General features: G+C 38.1%; 2 protein-coding genes across 2 annotated transcripts; both read right to left on the reverse strand.

The window, feature by feature from the left end:
• Positions 1 to 3,169: 3,169 nt before the first annotated feature.
• Positions 3,170 to 6,446, reverse strand: LOC129789844 (DNA topoisomerase 3-alpha). The gene is made up of 3 exons (XM_055826919.1): positions 6,247 to 6,446; positions 3,818 to 6,168; positions 3,170 to 3,755 (listed from the first exon to the last, which is right to left on the reverse strand). The coding sequence occupies exons 1-3, from the start codon at positions 6,388 to 6,390 to the stop codon at positions 3,485 to 3,487; spliced, it is 2,766 nt and encodes a 921-aa protein (XP_055682894.1). The 5' UTR covers positions 6,391 to 6,446; the 3' UTR covers positions 3,170 to 3,484.
• Positions 6,447 to 7,091: 645 nt separating this feature from the next.
• Positions 7,092 to 19,473, reverse strand: LOC129791217 (retinal homeobox protein Rx3-like). Its single transcript, XM_055829286.1, has 6 exons — positions 19,080 to 19,473; positions 18,843 to 19,010; positions 14,282 to 14,526; positions 13,032 to 13,089; positions 7,381 to 7,574; positions 7,092 to 7,316 (listed from the first exon to the last, which is right to left on the reverse strand). Exons 1-6 carry the CDS (start codon positions 19,471 to 19,473, stop codon positions 7,116 to 7,118), a joined length of 1,260 nt encoding a protein of 419 aa, XP_055685261.1. The 3' UTR covers positions 7,092 to 7,115.
• Positions 19,474 to 20,282: the final 809 nt, after the last annotated feature.

The following is a 20,282-nucleotide window of genomic DNA, read 5'->3' on the forward strand; positions in this document are numbered from 1 at the left end:
GACTTACAGTGAAATATTTTTTTTTTTTTTTTTAATTTACACGTACAATCTATGATTTTACATGTATGATAATTAAAACATAATTGTTACGTTTTGCAGAGTTTCTTTTCTTGTTTCTTAACCCTTTCGCGTTTTTTGGGTCATACGCTGACCCAAACATGAAACATTTTATTTTCTCAATTATTTATGATTTTAATTAATTTTTTACAGTTCGAAAAGCATCATATTCACGCAAAATATGCCAGAAAAGACGTTCTAACTGAGAAAAGTCATCTGAGAGCATTCATAGAATAAATATCGTAATAAAAGAGTGCATGTTTCAATGTTTTTATGTTGCACGTTGGACGCGAAAGGGTTAAGTTTCAGATTTTTTTGCATTTCTCGAACCTTTTTTCGTTTTTTCCGAATATTTAATACTTCTTTGGGTTGCAAAGTTCTAAAATATATTATCAAAATGTATCAAACGGGTAATTAATTAGTTTTGTGGCGTCGAATGATCCGATTTGTGTTAAAAATCGTTTAAAAAAATGTCTTTTTCGTGTAGGGGAGACCGGGGTAAAAATAGTCATTTTGGAATTTTCAAATGCCAATTTCTCCCAAAATATAAATCGGAAAAATCGGAAAAAATTAGGGTGCAAAGCCCTACCAACCTATAATTTTTGACAGCAATTTGGAGGTTATCCGATCAGTACTTTAGGAGTTAAAAATGAAAATAGATTTTTGGCCCATTTCCCAAACTTTTGCGTATTGAGAAAAACGCGTTTTCCGAAGTTTTCCTTCAGCAATTTTCCAATCTGATAATTTTTCTCACTAGCTGGGTTACTACAGAAAACATTGCCAAGGTGTATTCTTCAATATCTTTTAATGATTTTTCTCTACAATTTTTTGAATCAAAACATACTTGGGGTAGATCTAGTCATCCCATGTAAATCATATGGGAGATCGAAATTTTTGGCATATTTTCTATTCATTTGTTGCAAAATGGCGTGTTTGAGAAAATCGCAAAATTCTCTGTTTTAGTGCGTATAAAAGTGAAAGTCAATCATAACGCGTCCAGTTATTAGAGTTGGTATACCACAACGCGGATGGGTCAGTCTATGCGTTTTAATTTAATTTGTGAGCAGAATTAGTAGGCAAAGTTGATTTTTTTTTTTTATGAAATTCATCAATATGAAAGATAAAAATGCTCATATCTGAAGTTCTATAAGACCTACAGAAATTTCTTGACTAGTTTTGGAAAGGTATTAAAATAGGCTATAAATTGACATAAATTTCAATAATTTTCAAGGTCACCTCCAGAACACAAAATGGCGGATATATGTTTGACCAAAACAGTTTTTTGCACTTTTTGTCCTCAAGGAATGGTTCTAAAGGTTTTTAATGTTCTAAAAAGTTGTAGAGTTTTGCAAAACCTTTAATTTGATACCAAATTGAGCAAAATCGGACAGACCGTTCAAGAGATATGGCTCTTAGAACTTTTCAAATGCAAGAATTTTTCAAATGGCCATATCTTCTAAACGGCGACATAGATTTTCTTCATTTTCGGACTGGTGACAGATATTGAGTCAGGCCACAACATATCAAAATTTAAAGAAAATCTATAACAGATGTTCGGAGATATTGCCCCTTAAAGTTAGGCAATTTTTGTTTTTGATTTTAGCGCCTCTTGCGGATGTTTTTGGAACTTGGAATGTTCTAGACAGTTGTAGGGCTTCTCAATACCTTTCATTTGATACCAAGATGGTCAAAATCGGTCAAGCCGTTTTCAAGTTATATTGAAAAAACACTTTTTGCTTTAGGCCGCCATATTTGCTAAACCGCTTGACCGATTTTCAAGTATGAATTGTTGATGAAAACGTCTTACTCAGCTCTACAACATACTAAAATTTCAGATCTCTTGCTATAAGGGAAGTGGTTGATGGTATTTCAAAATGGCGGACGGCGGCCATCTTGTATTTTGAAAATGCGAAAAAATGAAATTTTACACCCACATTTCTATAGAAAACTTCAAACCGGAAGTCTCTATCTGTTACCGTTCTCGAGTTATAAGGCAAAGTTTGGACCACCGGAAGGCCGGCAGGCCGGCCGGCAGGCCGGCCGGATCAAAAATTTTCCACCACCATTTTCGTAATGTGGGAAGTCTAAAACGTGCTCATACCAAGTTTGAGCCCGATCTGAGGTGGTCGGTTTTCCCGACGATTACAATACTTGGTATGCCACGATTGTGGTATACCAACTAATTCCTTGTCGCGGATCAAAAGGTGAGAAGTTTAGCTATCAACTACTATCAATCTCTCAAGTGGAAAATCATTGGAAATGCCGGAAAATTCGACCGACTTTATTTAGCCAACTGGTGACTATATTTACCCGCCGCGTTTAAAAAAAGTCAGAAGCGGAAGGGTTTAGGAAAAGCTCGAAAACTCATATTTCCCGTGGAGATAGAGAAAAGTGGTCTGAGACAAAGTTGTAGGCCAGGAAATTTCCTATAAGAATGACCTATCGAGGAAATTTTCTTGCCCTTGGGGAATCCTGCAGATAAGGATTTATGCAAATTGACTATTTTTACCCCGGTCTCCCCTAAAGAATATTCAGACTCTATTTTTTTGGCTTTTCTATGAATTTTTATTTATTTTTTTATGTTCACCCCAATTGGCAGTGTCTTTAAAAAATTTTCAAATAATTAATAAAAATGTTTTCTGCTCTTCAATTACCTTTTACGCATTCCCTTGCTAAATTAAAAATAAATTAGATAGAATAAAAAAGAAAAAAATAGAAAATCTCCGTGATGTTTTATTTACAAAACGAGGTAAATTGTCGCTTCGCTCCAATTTACCTCGCCCCGCTTCGCGGGGATTTGTTGCGCTTCGCGCAAATTATAGAGAAAAAATAAATTGTAATGGTTTAAAGGCAGATTTGGGCCACTTATCGATACCAAAAGAAAAAAAATTGCAAAGAGAAGAAATCATTTTCATACAACACTTTAGGCGCCAAATTCAAAAATTCGCAAAAACTGCATGAAATCTCTATGGGGGCTACCTGAAGGGGGGCTTTGGGGGGAAAATGAATACGGCCATCTGAAACCGCCTGTTATAAGGGGCCTCTGTACCAAATTTCATCGCGATCGGATAAACGGTGTGGATTTGTATAGAAAAGTCGGAACGACGTTCACCAACAAACAGACCTTTCTTTATTATATAGATTACAAGTAATAAAAAAATAATTATTTCACAATAAATGAATTTCTTCATTTTATAAACAAAATTTCATGAGAAGGGATAAAACAAATAGGGGAAGTATCTGAAAGGATCCGCCCTTTACTCTCTCTCTCTCGTCCACTTCCCACAGCTCTAGCCAATGAGAAGTGAACGATAAATCCTCGAGAGAGAGGGAGAGTTAAGAGTTTCTGGGCAAATCATCATCATCAGCCGGCGGAGGATGTTTAACAAGGTGGAGGCGGAGAGGGTGTCGCACCTGAATCATCTCTTCAGCTGTTTGATGGATGATGCTGTGGGCAGTTGTTGCGTGTGTGCCCCTCGAGGCGACAAATGGCACATTTTCTCTTGGCACGCGGACGACCTGAAGCACCTCCACCACCACCACCACTTCTACTTCCGGAAGCTCTTGGAGGAGGCGGGGAATCCCTGTCGTTTTGCGTTATATCCTCAGCCCAAATGAATGTCTTGCAGGGATTGTCAGGAGTTGGGCAAACGTAAAATTCCCTCCCGTGGTTTGGGCCGCTCTTCTTCACTGTTAACCTGTTTTGAGGAATTTTCTTTAGAGAACTTTTTGAGGAACTTTAATGAGTGGAAAATCTTACTTTTTCAGAGGCTGTGAGCATTTTGGGCACGACGTGGATGAGCCAGATGATGGATTGTTAGTGCGTTGACTGCCATAACCACTGGATGGGTAGTTATTGTTCCTCGGGGGAACATTGTTGCTCCTCGGAGGAGCGTTGTTGCTCCTTGGAGGGATATTATTCCTGGAACTCCCCGTGCTCCGATCAGTGCTGTAGCCACTTGAGGGAACATCTCGATTCCTCACAGAGGAATTCCCACCCTGAGACCCTTCACCCTGTCGCAGGGTATCCAGATTCACCCCCAGAAGATCCCTGAGGGGAGCATCACACAGGAGGCAGCTCGTGTACTCCGTTGAGTCGCAATTGAGGAACATCATTGAAGCCATTTGTTTGAATTTCAGGACGAGCTTCTTGGAGTCCGGACCGCATGTTCGGCAATGCTCAGACGACACTGAAGCTTCCTTGACAAAGTCATCCAGCCAAATGACAGCCTTGCACTGTGGGAAGTTCATACAGGACAAGTAGACGCCATTCCCGGAGGCTTTTCGCTTGAGGGCCATTTTGCTTGTGCCACATCGTGGACACCGGAAGACTTCCTCCAGAGTCTGCGTTTCGGTGATTTGTGGTGCCTGCTGTGGGGTTGAATTGAATCTCAGGCCAACCTTCTCGTCGAGTATTTGAGCCCTTTCCGTGATTACCCGGAAGGCTTCGCGGTAGATTTCAATTTGTTCCCTGAGCACCGCGTCTGGTTGCTTGACACCATCACAGATTGCCTTGAGATCAGCTTCGAGTCCTGCTCGTAGCTTCGGTTGTGCAAGGCTCAAGCTCATGGCGTCATAGCCTTCCACAAGACCCATTCCCAATGTTCCCGGCACCAGGAAGCCATTGTCAACGACCCCAATGTAGCCACGCTCCTTGATTGTGTTGATGTGCTCAGCATGGGTGGCATCTGTGCCAATTGAATGCTTCTCCATAAGGGCAATTAGGTCAGCTTCTGTCAGCATTTGCGGCGCTGTGGTTGTCCCTTCGGGCATCTCAATGGTTGTGGGTTCAAAGCTCGTTCCCATCTCGTAGTGATGAATCTCCTTCCCATTCCAGCGATCATAGATGTACACATCCAGGTAATTTCTCTCAAAGATAACCAACCCGGATGCACTGAATTCCTCCCCTCCAATCTCAATGTTCACCACTGTCTCTGATCCCGTTGCATCGCGACTCACGCACGCCAGGAAGTGTCTGACAATGAGCTCGTACACCCTCTGCTCATTCCCCGAGAGCCCCGTTGTGAATTTAATGGGATGAATGGGAGGATGGGCTTGATCTGACTTGCGGCCATTGCGTGGATTTGGGCCCCAATCCATGACACGTCGGGCAAACTCCCCCCACGCCGGATGCTCAGCCTGACGCTCAACCAGGGAGCGCAGATTGATCTCCTTGGAGAACATATTGGTCTCAGTACGGGGATAACTTATGTAACCCTGTTGGTAGAGCTTCTCAGCAATCTGCATTGTCTGCTTTGCGGAAATCTTGAGCTTCCTCGAACCCAGCTTCTCCAGTTCAATCGTATCCATCGGCTGTGGGCGCCACTTACTCTTTGGCTTCTGCACAACAGACTGCACCGTGGCCAGGAGCGGTGGATCCCTCTTCACCAGCAGAAATATTGCTTCACAGCACTTCCTATCAAACAGCCTATTCCTTCCCCATGTGAACTCCACCGTGAGCTCATCAACAGTGTGCGTTAGACGCAACTTCCAGAATTTCTGTGGCACGAAATTCTCCGCTTCCTTGTAGCGCTGCACCACAAAGCCCAGTGTGGGAATTTGGCAGCTCCCATAGGACACGAGGCTCTCAATGACTCCCTGAAAGACACTCTGAAGGCGCATTGTTTGGAATCTCGTGAAGGCCGCTCCAATTCGCAAATCCAACTCACTCCGTACATCCACAGCCTGACTCTGTCGCTCATCGGGCTGTACGAGATTATCCAGAGCTCGTCTCACAGCTTGTGGGGTAATCTCGGAGAATTTTGCCCGATAGACACGGATGTTGTTCTTGACATTCCGGCAAACTTCAACAATCTCAAAGCCAATATTCTCACCCTCTCTATCGCAATCCGTCCATATAATTAGGGCAGTACAGTACCGAACTTCCCGTTCCAGGGTCTGACGAATCTTCATGCTGTCCTCGGGGCACATTTTCGTCACGGGCGCATCAAAGAGCTGGGAGGGATTGCACATTTTCCAACTTCGGTAGCTCCCGGTGAAGTCATGTGTGAGGAGATGCCCCGAAACAGACGTCATCACCATCGTGACATTCTGCCCATGTACCACAGCATCAAATTCGTAAATCTTATTGTACACCGAGAGTCCCTCACGCTGTGAAAAAGGCAAGAAAACCCGGAAATTCCCTTTAGGAAAACATTCCCGGACCATAAGACATAACCTCAAACTCACCCTCCGGGAGTTTCCACGCGATAGATGGCCAGCAATCGTCTTGGCAGCATCATTTTTCTCCGCCACATTGAGGTACTTCATTCTTGGTGCATTTTCTGCCACTAATTTAAGGGATTTCCTCAAGAATGTAAGGATTTTTACCATTTACAATTTTTAAGAGGGAAAGTTTGTTTTGTTTTTGTTTTTTTTCTTTTCTTTTTTATTTTCGGAAGAGAAAAAGAGAAACTGTTCTCAAACTTTGTGACATCTCGCTCTGACATTTAATTTTGCTGTGTGAGTGAGACGCATTGCTGCTAAATCTTCATTTCCTCTCGCTCACACCTAATGTTTTTCGCGATTTTCTCGCATTTTCCGGAGTTTTTTTTCTGTCCGGGTGTGGTTTTTTGGATGCAGGAGGCGACGCCGCGTCGATTTGCATCAAAATCGCGGAAAATTCAAATTTTGCCAAAAAAAAAAATTTCCCAGAGTGTAAAAAGTCAAAAAATGAGACAGAAAATGTAGCATTCCCTCTCGCTCGCACATTGTCCACTCAGTCAGCGTATACTGTATGTGTACAAGCTTATTTTGTTCCTTAGCGAGGACACATCCATTGTAACTACTGTTCCTGAATTTGAATTCTTTTCCGTTAAAAAACGATTTCTTGCTTTACTTCAATAAAAATTAAAGAATTTAATTGAAAACTCAACAAAAAAAATTAAGAAACAACATCTCTCCCTCTCCCTAAAGAAATTCTTACTTCAATAATAGAAATAAAGAAATTAAAACACAAGGATTTAATTGAAAAATCACAGTTCTAATAGCATTTTATTTTTCCACACGTTTTCAGTTAAATCCCAGGGATCCCACGAAAGGGGAGGAGACGGGGTAGCTCAGGCATTCTCAATTCCCAGTGCTTCAGCATGCTTCTTAGCCTTGAGACGCAGATCGGCTATGCTGGAGTTCTTGCTGTGTGCCGCCGCAATGGCTGCGATGCTGAGTGGGTACGATGAGGACAACCTGAAGAGTTCCGTGCTACTGGACAGTCCTGAACTCGATCCTATCACCACAGCGCCTGTCATGGCAGCAGCATACTGAAAGAAAAAAATATCAAATATTTAGGATCAGCAGTTGGAATTATTCTAATGAATGATTAACCTGATGAGCAGCCGTCATGAGAGCTGGATCGAAAGCAGAAAAGGCAGCTGAAGTCGTAAAGTGGACCGTGTTGGAAGCCTGGGATGCAGGAGCGCCAGATGAGCACCGAAGAGCCGGAAGATTCACGTAGGGAGCTACTCGACATGGCTCGAGGGGCGTTGAAACCGGAGGACTCTGGCTCGCAAGCAGAATTCCTGGAAAGAGAAGAAGTAAAATTATTTTTTTATTAATAAAAGAAAATCCTTTTTGATGGAAAATTAATTAATTAAATGTGTACATAATAGTAGAGAGATTTATCCTGATAGTAAGCCTGATTAAACATCAGAATATTAATTATATGATGCAACTCTTTCTTCATTTTCATCTAAAAAGGATCCTTTGCTCTCTTGGCAACCGTCGGTATTTCTGAGGTAAGATTTGAGGCGCAAAAGAGGCTCAGAGAAAATCAAATTTATTGCCATGTTAAAATTTACTCAAGATTGTAATTTTCCAGAAGAAAATCCAGAGGGGGAGGGCAGAAGTGGAACGATACGAAAAGCATCCACTGAAGAATCTCTAAATTCTAATGGAAAATAGCACCCAAGGGGAATTAGGGGCAATTTCCTCGCCCACTTTTGCAATTCTGCCTGAATTTTTAATGCAAAGCCATTTCTCTCCTAGTCTCACCTCTTCCTTCGTGTGGTGCTTCCGGACAGGCCATCAGGGGGCTCCGGAGTAATAGAAAAAATTGCAAATTTGCCCCTTAATTGAATTAATGCGCACAAGATGCGAAGCAACACCTTCCCAACACCCACGCATTCATTTTAAATCCTTTCCACTCCATCTCTCTGTATCTGTGAAGTATCTCCGGGGATTCTTCTTAACCAGCCTCCCTTCCTACCCCCGCGCTAGGCGGTAGCAGTGGGGGTGTGTAATTAATTAAGTGAAGATGTTTTTAATCCTGGGATAAGTTGAATGTGCGAGACGACACCGAGGGTCGACGTGATAAATGAATATTGAGCTTTTTGCACGTCCATAAAAATCCTCCGATGTAGATTATGCCATCACCTTCCTCTCTTCCAGCATCCCCCCATGGAGAGGTTCAAGGGGCAACCCCTGGCATGCCTTTGCCGGGGAGAGGAAGTGGGTGGTAATGGCGGAATAAATTTTCTGACCATTTTCCGATTTTATTGAGCAACAAACGAGTAGAACCTGATGCGAATTCATGCAACGAAAGCCCCACAAAAGCTGTGAGTTATCTACTTTTCTTTCAATTCTAGGTCCAATATTTTCAATTTTAGGGTGATTATTAATTCATCCCGAAAATGCCCGAAAATTTTTATCATTTCTCAGTGAATTTAAAAAATTAAAATAATTTGAATTTAGATTAGATATAAAAAAATATTTTTAAAAGGAAATTTTTCAATTTTTTTTTTTTGAAAATTTAATTGCTGAAATCGTAATCTATTCAAACAGCAATAACAATAATTTTATTAAAAATATTTTTGTACAATTTTGGAGGTAAATAAGGGTGGAGCTATTGGTTTATTTTAACCAATTAAATTATATAGCCAAATACTCTAATTAAAATGTGAATAAATAAATTTAAAAAAAAGTGGAAATTGCTTTTCATTGGTTGATCAATTCGAGCACATCGTATATGGGCTGATATATTAGTGAAAAACAATTTATTTCTTTTTATTGAAAACACGTTAGATATGGATTAAAATAAAAATGGGTTACTCTTTTTAAACGAAATTTATGAAGATTAAGTTAACAAAAAAAAACATTTTAGTGTATTTTCGACGTTTGACTTTTTTTTGTAACGTTTGAAGTTATTTATTTAGCTTTTCATTTCTCAATCCTTTCTTCAATCGTACTTTTTCTAAAGGTCGACGTTTCTCTTCCAATATTTGAGGCTTCTTGTCTAACGTTTGAAGTTTCTCTTCTAACGTTTGAAGTTATTCTTTTTAACTTCCTATATTTCTTACCTTTCTTAAGTCTTACTTTTTCTAAAGTTTCATGTTTATTTTATGATATTTTCAACGTTCTATGTTTTTCTTTCAACATTTGAGACTTTTTTTTTCTAACGTTTGAAGTTTCTTTTCGAACATTAAACTTTTCTTTCGTTTATTATTTATTTTTTAACGTCTTGACATTTAATTTTCAAATATTAGACGTTAAATTTTTAACTTTTGACAGTTTTTCTCTAACATTTGACACTTCTTTTCTAACGTCTGACGTTCATTGATGAAAAATCCGATCAATTAAAAAAAATTTTTTTTTTGGCATGGAAATAAATTTATTAAAGCTAGTTCTTCATTAAATAGGTGGACCCTTAATGCAAGTTGCTTCAAACAGAGTACAAGAAGGTATTTTAATCTATTTTTGTATTCTTTCCCTTCATTCTTGCTCATTGCTCAACATGTTCTACATTCATTTTAATCAACAAAATATAAATTTAATTAATTCACCTCCCTCAAATAATTCCTCTCTTCCAAATTGTAATTAAAATAAATCCGTCAGCCTGATTTACCCGTAAACAACACATTCCAAGAGAACGAGATACAGTCAGGTATTGATTAACGTCGCATGGGATATACTCTTTCCACTCATTATTATTAATGGGTGGAAAGAGTATATCCCATGCGACGTTAACCAATACCTGACTGTATCTTGTAATTCACACGATCAAGGTAGAGAGGTGGTGTAATAAAATTCCGTGAATTTGCGCAATTAATAGAGCTCTGACTGTTGGAATGGTAATCGATATATAGCCTGGATGATGGTGCTTTTGGGAATTAATTTGCACAAGAACTCTGTGGTGGAGATTTGGCACAAAATCATCCATCGATCTTCATCCCTCATCCTATATACATTTGCAATGCAAGAAGTTCTTCCCTGAAATTTGATTCTCTTTTGCAGCTCTAAATTTAGTGATGTTTAGAATAAATTCACTGAGCAAATAGACAAAACCACCCCCTGCCTGTGACTCCCACACTGTGTGAGTGGAAGAGATGCGGGGGTGTGGGATGAGTACAAAGTCTCTCTAATTTAATTACATGATTGCGTTACATTTGTAATCTGTTAAATTCACCCGCGTATGTGGATTTGTGCGAGATGGGAGGATGCCAAAAGGGACAACCAGCAGAGGGAGAAAAAATATTGTGTACACCAGCAGGGACATGGAAAACAATTCTCTTTTCTCATGCAGCACGCAGAGTGAAAGCATAAAATGAGAAGAAGGAAAAAAATGTGTTTCCTTGCAGTCAGTTTTTTTTCTCTTCTCTTCCAAGTATTTTCTTAATTCAATTTTGCAATTTTCCCAAAATAAACGAAAGGAGAATTTTTATCTGCTCTTCACCCAATGCCAAAATGCGTTATCCATCCAATATTGTGTGTGCGCTATTTTTTTTACCGGAAAATTGCCCAAATGGGAGGAAAGAAACCCTTGAGTTTCCAGCTCTTATTTATTGGTCATAAAAAATAAATGTTAGGCAAATGAAAATGCGTCTCAAATGGGCTCTGAAAATTTGCCATTTTCGAGAAGGAGGAATCCTCTTTTGCGCCAACAAGAAGAAAATCCAAATGGACAATAAATTTACTCCACAGTGCGTCCCATTTGGGGTGGGAGGTGTGTTATTAGATTACGAAGAGATTGTGCTTAATGTAAATTTACTACTTGATTGCTCCGCCACCCCCGCCTGCCTGCACACAACCGACCAACCAACCCCTGGGTGAGTGCACCACACACAAAAAAGCCATCCACCTCCATCATCCAATTGATAATCCCATTTGTGAATATTACACAAAAGCGCAGAATTGTGTTTGAGCGAAAAATAAACACAATTTAATAAAAGGCAATTTAAATGTTGGGGTTTCCTCCCCCTCCTGCGTTTTGGGGGGAAGGAGGGCGAGGGTGTTAAGCCCGCTAACGAAGGATATGGTGTGTGTGCGAAAAAAATTTTTAAAATTGAATTCCAATTTCAATTTAATACAATATTGCCAATCGATGTATATTCTGTCGGTGCGCTGTGCAATGAATTTTCTGCTAAATTTATCATAATTGCTCAAATAAACACATCCAAAAAAAATGAGAGGGAAAATTTATGAGCAAAGCTCAATGTATTTGGTGACAATTATTCTTTTAGGAATATTTTTTTTACGCACAAATCTAAATTTCCTAAATGCTGTTAGATTTTCTTCTAAAAGAAAGTTTCTAATTTTAATTAGGTTTCTAATTCTTAGCTTTCCAGTGATTACCTAAACTCGAAAATCGGTCAAGCAACTTAGCCAAAATGGCAGTAGGGGAACGTGGCCCAATTCGGACCTCCAAAGGTCCGCGCAGAATGAGAAAAATGATAAGCAATATTCATAAATTTCGTACCATTTCAAAGCTCAATTAATGCTTTTCTAACTCCCAAAACTATCTACATTTAAAGTTTTGTTATCTTTAGGTAATAGCAGGTCCCGAAGACCTTAGGGAGGGGTGGGTGTTAAAAAAAAAAAAAAGGTAATAGCAGATTGAAAAATGAAAGGTCCGAATTGGGCCACGTTCCTTTATAAATTCTTAAGTAATGAAGTAAAAATCGGTCGTATTTCTGATTCTTGTACCATTTGAGATAAACTGAAATAAAATAAAAGATCTCAAAAATTTCAGCGACTTACTAAGACATCAAAAGTTCGAGAAATGTCCGTAAGAACATTTTCAGTTATTTTTTTTAATTGTTTTGTCTAAATTCTTAAATATTTAATTGATAACTGGTCATATTTTCAGTACTTATGGTCCAATTTTAATGACATTTTTAAAAAAATGTAAAATTAAATAAAATTTCTTAACATGTTCAATAACTTCCTAGGACATCCCAAGTTTTGAAAAATGACCGCAAGAGAAGCTTAGTATTTTTTTTTATACTTTGTATAAATTCTTATTTAAAAATTAGCCAGATTTTCAATTCTTCTGGTCTGGTTTTAATCAAATCAAGCTTAAATGAAAGCTCTGAATAAGCTCTACGAATTCCTAGCACATCAAAAGTTCGATAGGGACTGCAAGTGACTTTAATTCAGGTTAAAACAGGAACTAAAATTAATTAAAAACTTCCTTAATTTAAAAAATTAACTTGTCAACTCGAGCCCCCAATCACGTGTGAGCAAATTCCATTTTAAGCTATAGAAGGGGGCGTATATTAGTAGGGGGGATGAATAATACGGTACCCCGAAAAATTAAAAAAAAAAAAATCCCGTTATATGAGCCTTCAGCAGGTAGAAAATGGGAAAAATCAATTTTTCTGTGGAAGGGGGGAGGGGGCGGAATCCCATATAGCGCTTGCAACTCGTATTGACCCCCTCTACCCCCATACCAAATTTCGTCAAGATCGGCCCAGCCGTTTCGGAGGAGTTCATGTGCCACAAACATACGAACATACGAACAAACAAATTTTTCAGCTTTAAGATTAAGATTCAGCATTAAGATTTCTCCTTCGAGGCTTAGATATTATTGATTCAATCTATTTAATTGTTCTAAACAAGATTCTAAAAAAAATTAAAGTTTTTTTTCGAAAGGCCTAAAAGGAGTTTATTCATTTTTTGACATTCCTACGGTTTTCCTTTTTGAATAAACGTTTTAATAAAAAAAACAACAGAAAATAAATAAATAAAACAATTATTCTTACCTTTATGCATTTGATTTTCATGTTTACGGCATTTGGCACGTCGATTTTGAAACCACACCTGAAAATCGAGGAAAAGAATAATCAGATAATGATTTTATTTTTTAGAATAAAAGACATACATAATAAGAAAATTCCTAGAGAGGCTTTCCATATAAGAAAAAAAAATCTGGAAAAATCCAAACATTTTTTGCGTTGCATGAGAAGATGTCGAAATGGAAATTTATGATTGGACGTTAATCGTATTTATGAAGATTTGTTGAAGTTGGTTTTGTCCACCGAGAGTGTGTGTATCCGTAAAGTGGCTGAAATCGGTTGGACACAGAGAGCCAATTGACAATTTTCGGGGGTGAAGATCAGTGCCATAAATTCACTTCTCGTGTGACACGGAGTGACGTGATTTATCGTCAGTGTATCACTTTTGCCTCCACACCCGCCACAAATGTTCACTCCACATTCATCTTCCTGCCCTTTTTGGGGGATGAATGTGAGGGGGAGAGGGGCGGGAGATGAAACTTCCTGCAGATTGAAAGTTTCCAAGAGTGTTTGGCGGCAAAACTCCGTGTCGTCACACACCTCTTGGCATAGCACACGGTTGAGTGTCACAAAGCCACCACCCTCTATTGTATGTATATAGCTCATTGGGGGATGGTGGAAGTTTGCAAATAATATACCGACGACGATGTAATAAAAATTTAAAAGCCAACAAAACCCCGAAACAAGATTTCCACTTAACTAAATTAAGATTTGCGCTATCAATCACGACACTGAGAGGAAAAAAGGGATAACAAGGATGTGAATGGTGAGTGCTTAGAGAGAGAGACAGATTTTCCAAACCCTTTGCGCAACGGCGTCACCCTCACTCACATCGTATCATCCCCCTTCTTGTACCACACCGTTAAGAGACTAAACGGAGCAACATCCCTCCCCAAGATTTTTCCACCCTTAAATGAGATTTAATCGTTTCGCCGATTGCTCTCAAATAGACATTTATTTCCACTAATTGATTGGATAGATCCTTGCCCTCGGGGGTAATAAATGGTGTTTTTCACTTTCTTGGCATCCCCGCAAAGCCGACAATGCGCATTGCCGCCCCCACATCATGATTCAACATCGTCTCTCTTCTTTAACTAAATTTGTGGCTTCTCATGGTTCTCTGGCCCTCGAAACTCTTTCATCATTAATCAACTTCTCTCTTTTGGGCAAAAGTTATGATGCTTAGAGAAATTAAATTATATTATTATACACCTCACCTGCACACGGGCCTCACTCAACCCGAGACGCTGACTCAATTCTTCACGCATGAAGGCGTCTGGGTAGTGAGTCTCCTCAAAGAGGCGCTCCAACTCATTGAGTTGCTCCAATGTGAAGTTTGTACGCGAACGACGCTGTTTGTTGCCGGAGTTCGGTGCTACATTCGATGAGGCCCCCGGAAGAGTTGGTGATGAGCTACCGTATCTATTTGCGTCACGATCCCCATGCGGAGTCTCTTGTTTGTCTGCAAATTGATTCAAAAAGGGATGGAATGAGAAGAACACAGAATAGGAAAAGGGATATTCCATGACTTGAATCCCTTATTTTTGGGGATTAGAAAATGACAAAAGTTGGAAAATCTCTAAAGAAATTTCGAAATATTTTTTAAAGCTTTTTATTAAAGAAAAATTTTATTTTCTAAGAATTATTTCTAATTGATTTTTAAAAAGAAAAAAATTGAAATCTTTATTTTATTGTAAAATTGAAAAATTTCAATCCTTTCAAAAATATTTTGATGTTTCAAGAATATATTTTGTTGATGTTTCTCTCACCAAGAAACATCAGCGTGCATGTTTCACAAGTCTAAAAAAAAATACAATAATGACGAAATTCTTTGCATTTTTGGGTAAATCTTTTTATTTAGTGGCCTTAAAAATTAAATCTTCTTTCTAAAAATTATTTAAAGTATTAATTTATAGACAGATAACTAATAAAAGCATCTTCTTTCTAATTTTTTAAAAAGATTTTTTAACCCCTTCGCGCCTATTTTAACATAGAAGCATTGAAACATTGAATGGCATTCAATTACGAATTTTATTCTATGGATGCTCTCAGAGAAAATTTCTCAGTTAAAACGTCTTCATCAAATTCATTAAAATTCAGGAAAATAATTTTTTCACGAATGGGTCAACGTATGACCTAAGAAAATCAAAAGGGTTAAAAGAACTTTAGTTTTTCAACCCTTTTAGTTCTTTTTAAATGTTATTTTTAATTATCAAATTTCTTTGCAACATTTCGCAACAATATTCAACGTTCAATTTTAATCAAAATATTCCTTTTTTTTTGTAATAAAATTTATTGGTAATAAATTTTCCTGGATTGAACATAAAATAAATTTATCCATTCCTCATTCGAAAATTGATTGGAAAATATTGAAATTCAGACTCTGTGCTGGAATTTTTTGTTCAATAAATTGCACCATGCAGAGAGAGATGGACCAAAATGTTGCAATTTTATTGATTTTCTTTGCCCACCCAGACGTTCTACTTCTCTCTTTTTTCCACCCAGATCTTTTCAATTATTCAGGAAAATTCTTTAGGTTTTTTTTTCGACGGCGAGAAAACGAATTTGAAGTTATGGAAGATTTTTTTCAGAGCGATCAATGTTTTTTCTGCGTGTCTTTCTGTAGTCTTGGCTTTCATGACCCATAAATTATAATGTACTGTGATATATTTTTCATCAAACAATTTTCCGGTGTCGAGATCAACCCTCAGCATTCCCTTGGGAGGGCCTTCCCCCGTATAAACCCCGTGGAAGTTTATGTGATTGTGGTGCGATTTAGATTGGATTTTCGAGAGAGAGGAAGAGCAGTAGACTCAAATTCAATAGCAATGCGCACAAAATGAAGGAATAATTTTGATAAACGATTTTGGATTTTAATTGAAAAATAATTCTATATCATTTTTCTCTGCTTTCTTTCCTCTTTTTGCTCTTTTATGAGTGGAAAATTTCTCAAATTCTGCTTCTTCACCTCATTGTGTGTCATATCCTTCTTTCCTTCATTGAAAAGTCCTGGCATTTTACAATTTCCACCCGCACAAACACCGAATGAGAGAGGGAGATGCAGACGAAGAGACAAAATGACTCAACTTAATCAAATTACTCGGGACTAAATCAAAATATATTTTACACACTTTTGACTATTAAACAGTGCAATTCCGGAGGCACCCTCTCGAAGAAATTCCTCTCGACCGCGTATAAACATGAGAAGCATACAGACAATGTCAGCGTGTGGCTTTTTGCAGAAGGGTCGTCTCTCACCCTTTTCCATATATTTAGTTTTTTTTCCAAGCTCCGTTCTAATCCCGCTAACAGCGACACAAAAGGGGGTGCAAAATGACTTCAACATTACAGCATATCGAGAGGGGTTCGCACCTTTTGAGAAATTTGTACTCACTCAATTGAAAAACATGCCGATTCCCTTTCTTTCACCCCCTCACAAAAAATAGGGGGAGGAGAGGGTGGTTTTTTTAGGCTTGTGATTTCATTTGATAAGTGGCGAATTGATAGAGTTAATAAATTCAAAATAATACCTCTTATTTTGAAGGGAGAGCGAGGGAATTTATTTGCTATTGATAGAAAAATTGAATTGATTTTGTATTTAAAAGGAAGAAAAAGGAAGTTTTTAAGAAAACTTTTATATTTCTTTTAATGGATTCTTTTAAACTATATATATTTTTTTAGCTTTAGGTATTTTTACTCTTAAAAATTGACTAAACTTGATTGTTTTAATGGTTTTAATAATTTGATAAAAAATAATCACAAACGACCTTTAAAATTTATCTTAAATTGGGCCTTATTCAGTGACCAATAAACCCTTAAAATTCGCTTGAAATCTTGATATTTCAGTACAAAATCTATTAAAAAATATAATTTGTTAAGGAATTTACGAATAAAAAAAGAATTATTCCTTCTTCAAAACAATTTATTTTCCCCATAAATTCCTTTAAAAATCTTTTTTTCTTCAAAATTTCTTTTAAAATTTTCATCGCAAATCTCGCTAATCTATTCAATGTTAATTCTCTGTGAGCTTGTTAAATATATTTAAGATTTATTACAACTTACTTATTTAGCTTCCGTCCTAAATCTGAAGAAGGTTTTTTTTAATAATTTGTCTTAAGAGGACTTTTCAATTAATATCTTCGAAATATGTACTTCTATGTCAACTTATTTAGAGATTTCCGTCAAGTCTTTGATACTAAATATTCAAAAATAATCCTAAAATACTTATTTAGGAAATTCATGTATAACTCTTAAATATATTACTGAGGGGATGATTTTTTATACAGTAGAAAAGCTTTAAAACTTTTAGAAACTTAGCTTGCATTAAATATGTAACTTTTTTAGGCTCAAGAATTTTGAAAATTTTCAATTCTCCGTGATTACTTTTTACCTCAAATTTCAATAAAATAAAATACAGAAAAACCACAATGTATGCAACTCGAATTAAAACTTGTTAGCTCAAAAAACCTCCTTAATTTTTATGAAAACCTCCCCTTATTAGTTGGTATACCACAATCGTGGCATACCAAGTATTGTAATCGTCGGAAAAACCGACCACCTCAGATCGGGCTCAAACTTGGTATGAGCACGTTTTAGACATCCCACATTACGAAAATGGTGGTGGAAAATTTTTGATCCGGCCGGCCTGCCGGCCGTCCTGCCGGCCGGTCGCCCAAACTTTGCTTTATATCTCAAGAACGGTAACAGATAGAGACTTCCGGTTTGAAGTTTTCTATAGAAATGTGGGTGTAAAATTTCATTTTTTCGCATTTTCAAAATCCAAGATGGCCGCCGTCCGCCATTTTGAAATACCATCAACCAGTCCCCTTATAGCTAGAAATCTGAAATTTTAGTATGTTGTAGTGCTCAGTGAGACGTTTTCATCGATAATTTATACTTGAAAATCGGTCAAGCCGTTTAGCAAATATGGCGGCCTAAAGCAAAAAGTGTTTTTTCGATATAACTCGAGAACGGCTTGACCGATTTTGACCACCTTGGTATCAAATGAAAGGTTTCAAGAAGCCCTACAACTGTCTAGAACATTTCAAGTTCCAAAAATGGCCGCAAGAGGCGCTAAAAACAAAAACAAAAATTGCTTAACTTTACTGGGCAATATCTTCGAATCCCAATCATAGATTTCCTTGAATTTTTGATATGTTGTAGCGGGACTAATAATCTTGCATCAGTCCGAAAATGAAGAAATTCTATGTCGCCGTTTAGAAGATATGACCATTTAAAAAATTCTTGAATTTGAAAAGTTCTAAGAGCCATATCTCTTGAACCGTTTGTCCGATTTGACTCAATTTGGTATCAAATTAAAGGTTTTGCAATTATCTACAACTTTCTAGAGCATCAGAAACCTCTAGAACCATTCCTTCAGGACGAAAAATACGAAAAACTCTTTTTGTGAAACAAAAATCCTCCATTTTATGTTCTAGAGGTGACCTTGAAAATCATTGAAATTTATGTCAATTTATAGCCTATTTTAATACCTTTTTAAAACTAGTCAAGAAATTTCTGTAGGTCTAATAGAACTTCAGATATGTGCATTTTTATCTTTCATATTGATGAATTTCATAAAAAAAATCAACTTTGCCTACTTATTCTACTCACAAATTAAATTACAACGCATAGACTGACCCATCCGCGTTGTGGTATACCAACTTTAATAACTGGACGCGTTATGATTGACATTTACTTAAAAAAATCTTATTTATTGTGACATTTCTTTTACAATTTTACAAAAAAAAATTTTTTTTAAATAATTTGGTAGCTCACCTGTCTTAACAGCTTGAACATTCTTCCCTTTTCCCGTATCCTTTGTAGTCAAATCCTCTCCAACATTCCCAGTTTGTTCTTTAGGCTTTACATGCCCATTCTCGAATGTACATTTGAGATTGAGCACCCCATCGGTATCCACATCTCGGACTTCCTGCTTTTTGGGATCTGCAAAAGGAGGAGAAGCTGAAAATGGCATCCTTCACATAGGTATCCTTGTTTGCCCAATATCCTCACCTTGAAGCAGAGGCAAACTACGTGAATTCTCCGTGTCGGAGATGAGCCAATTCTTCGTGGTGAGGAAGCTGCTCATCTTGTTCTTCTTTATTAACGACACGGGAATGTCTTTGTCATCCACAGGGGTGCAGCAAACACTATTTGAGATATCCATTATTGTTTTCTTCTGCACCACTTTGATCGGTGATTCACGGAGGAATTTGCTGTCTTCCGTGTCTGATTGTGAATCAATCACATCCACATCCACGGTCTCCTCATCCGACGCACTCTCGGCACTGTGGAAGCCATTTGGGGCTTCCTCGCGAGTCTCACTAATGGGCTTTGTTTGCACATCCAGCACACCATTGTTATTGTACTCGAAGGATTTAGTCACAAAATCCGCAAGTTGCTCCATAATTACCGTTCAACCGATTTATTCAATTTATTAATTAAGATTAAGATTTATTTAAAATGAAAAAGTAAGTCTGTTAAAAAAATTTAATTTTTAACCATCACACTTTGCACACATCCCGTCGGAGCATCCGGATACTTTTAGTGGCAATCACACCGTCATTAAGGGGCGAAATGGAACAGCCTGAGAGGTGAGAGAGCAAAGGACTTGTGTAATGATGAAAATGAACTTTATGGCTTCACTCCAATCGCTACAATCACACATAATCGCCGAATTTGTGCCATCTCCGGATCCCACTGCCAGGTACGGACTACACTCAGCCACATGCAGCATCCCAGGACTCTCAGCCCACAGCACCAGTTCGCCTCTGTTGCACAACAATTGCACCCCAAGTTTTCCCTCAGGGGCGCATGCGAATTTCCGGAAAATCTCCCAACATCATCTCATTGGTGCTCAACCACCATTCCAGTGGGAGGAGCATCACTGCGATCCCCCGTTGTGGGTCAGACAGAGACATCCTCTGGCCACATATGAATCCTTTACTTTTTGCTCTATGCCGCGTCAGGCAGGCCAGGCTATTTTTAGTGGCCCCCCAGCAGCTCTTCAGGGGACTCACTTTCGGGATATCATTTCCACTCCAAAGTGTACCACACACACAGATGCTGCAGCACAAACATCGTTCCATTTTCATGCTTTTCCTCCTTATTCTGCTAAAATGAATCATAATGATTATTGCGATAAAATGGATGAAATTCATCCACCCCCGCAGCGGGAATTTCAAATCAATATGTTGTTGCACCACTCAAGGGGGT

Source organism: Lutzomyia longipalpis, chromosome 2, assembly GCF_024334085.1.
Source record: "Lutzomyia longipalpis isolate SR_M1_2022 chromosome 2, ASM2433408v1".
In the NCBI taxonomy this organism is placed as follows: domain Eukaryota; kingdom Metazoa; phylum Arthropoda; class Insecta; order Diptera; family Psychodidae; genus Lutzomyia; species Lutzomyia longipalpis.

What these genes read in the sequence shown, in the direction of transcription:
- LOC129789844 (XM_055826919.1), bottom strand. Translation starts at nt 6,390, where the DNA reads ATGGTAAAAATCCTTACATTCTTGAGGAAATCCCTTAAATTAGTGGCA. An exon ending in CGCGTGGAAACTCCCGGAGG is followed by an intron (nt 6,169 to 6,246) that starts GTGAGTTTGAGG and finishes CCTTTTTCACAG; the next exon opens with CGTGAGGGACTCTCGGTGTA. An exon ending in TGCTCACAGCCTCTGAAAAA is followed by an intron (nt 3,756 to 3,817) that starts GTAAGATTTTCC and finishes TCCTCAAAACAG; the next exon opens with GTTAACAGTGAAGAAGAGCG.
- LOC129791217 (XM_055829286.1), bottom strand. Translation starts at nt 19,473, where the DNA reads ATGGAGCAACTTGCGGATTTTGTGACTAAATCCTTCGAGTACAATAAC. An exon ending in TAGTTTGCCTCTGCTTCAAG is followed by an intron (nt 19,011 to 19,079) that starts GTGAGGATATTG and finishes CTCCTTTTGCAG; the next exon opens with ATCCCAAAAAGCAGGAAGTC. An exon ending in TCATGACGGCTGCTCATCAG is followed by an intron (nt 7,317 to 7,380) that starts GTTAATCATTCA and finishes TTTTTCTTTCAG; the next exon opens with TATGCTGCTGCCATGACAGG.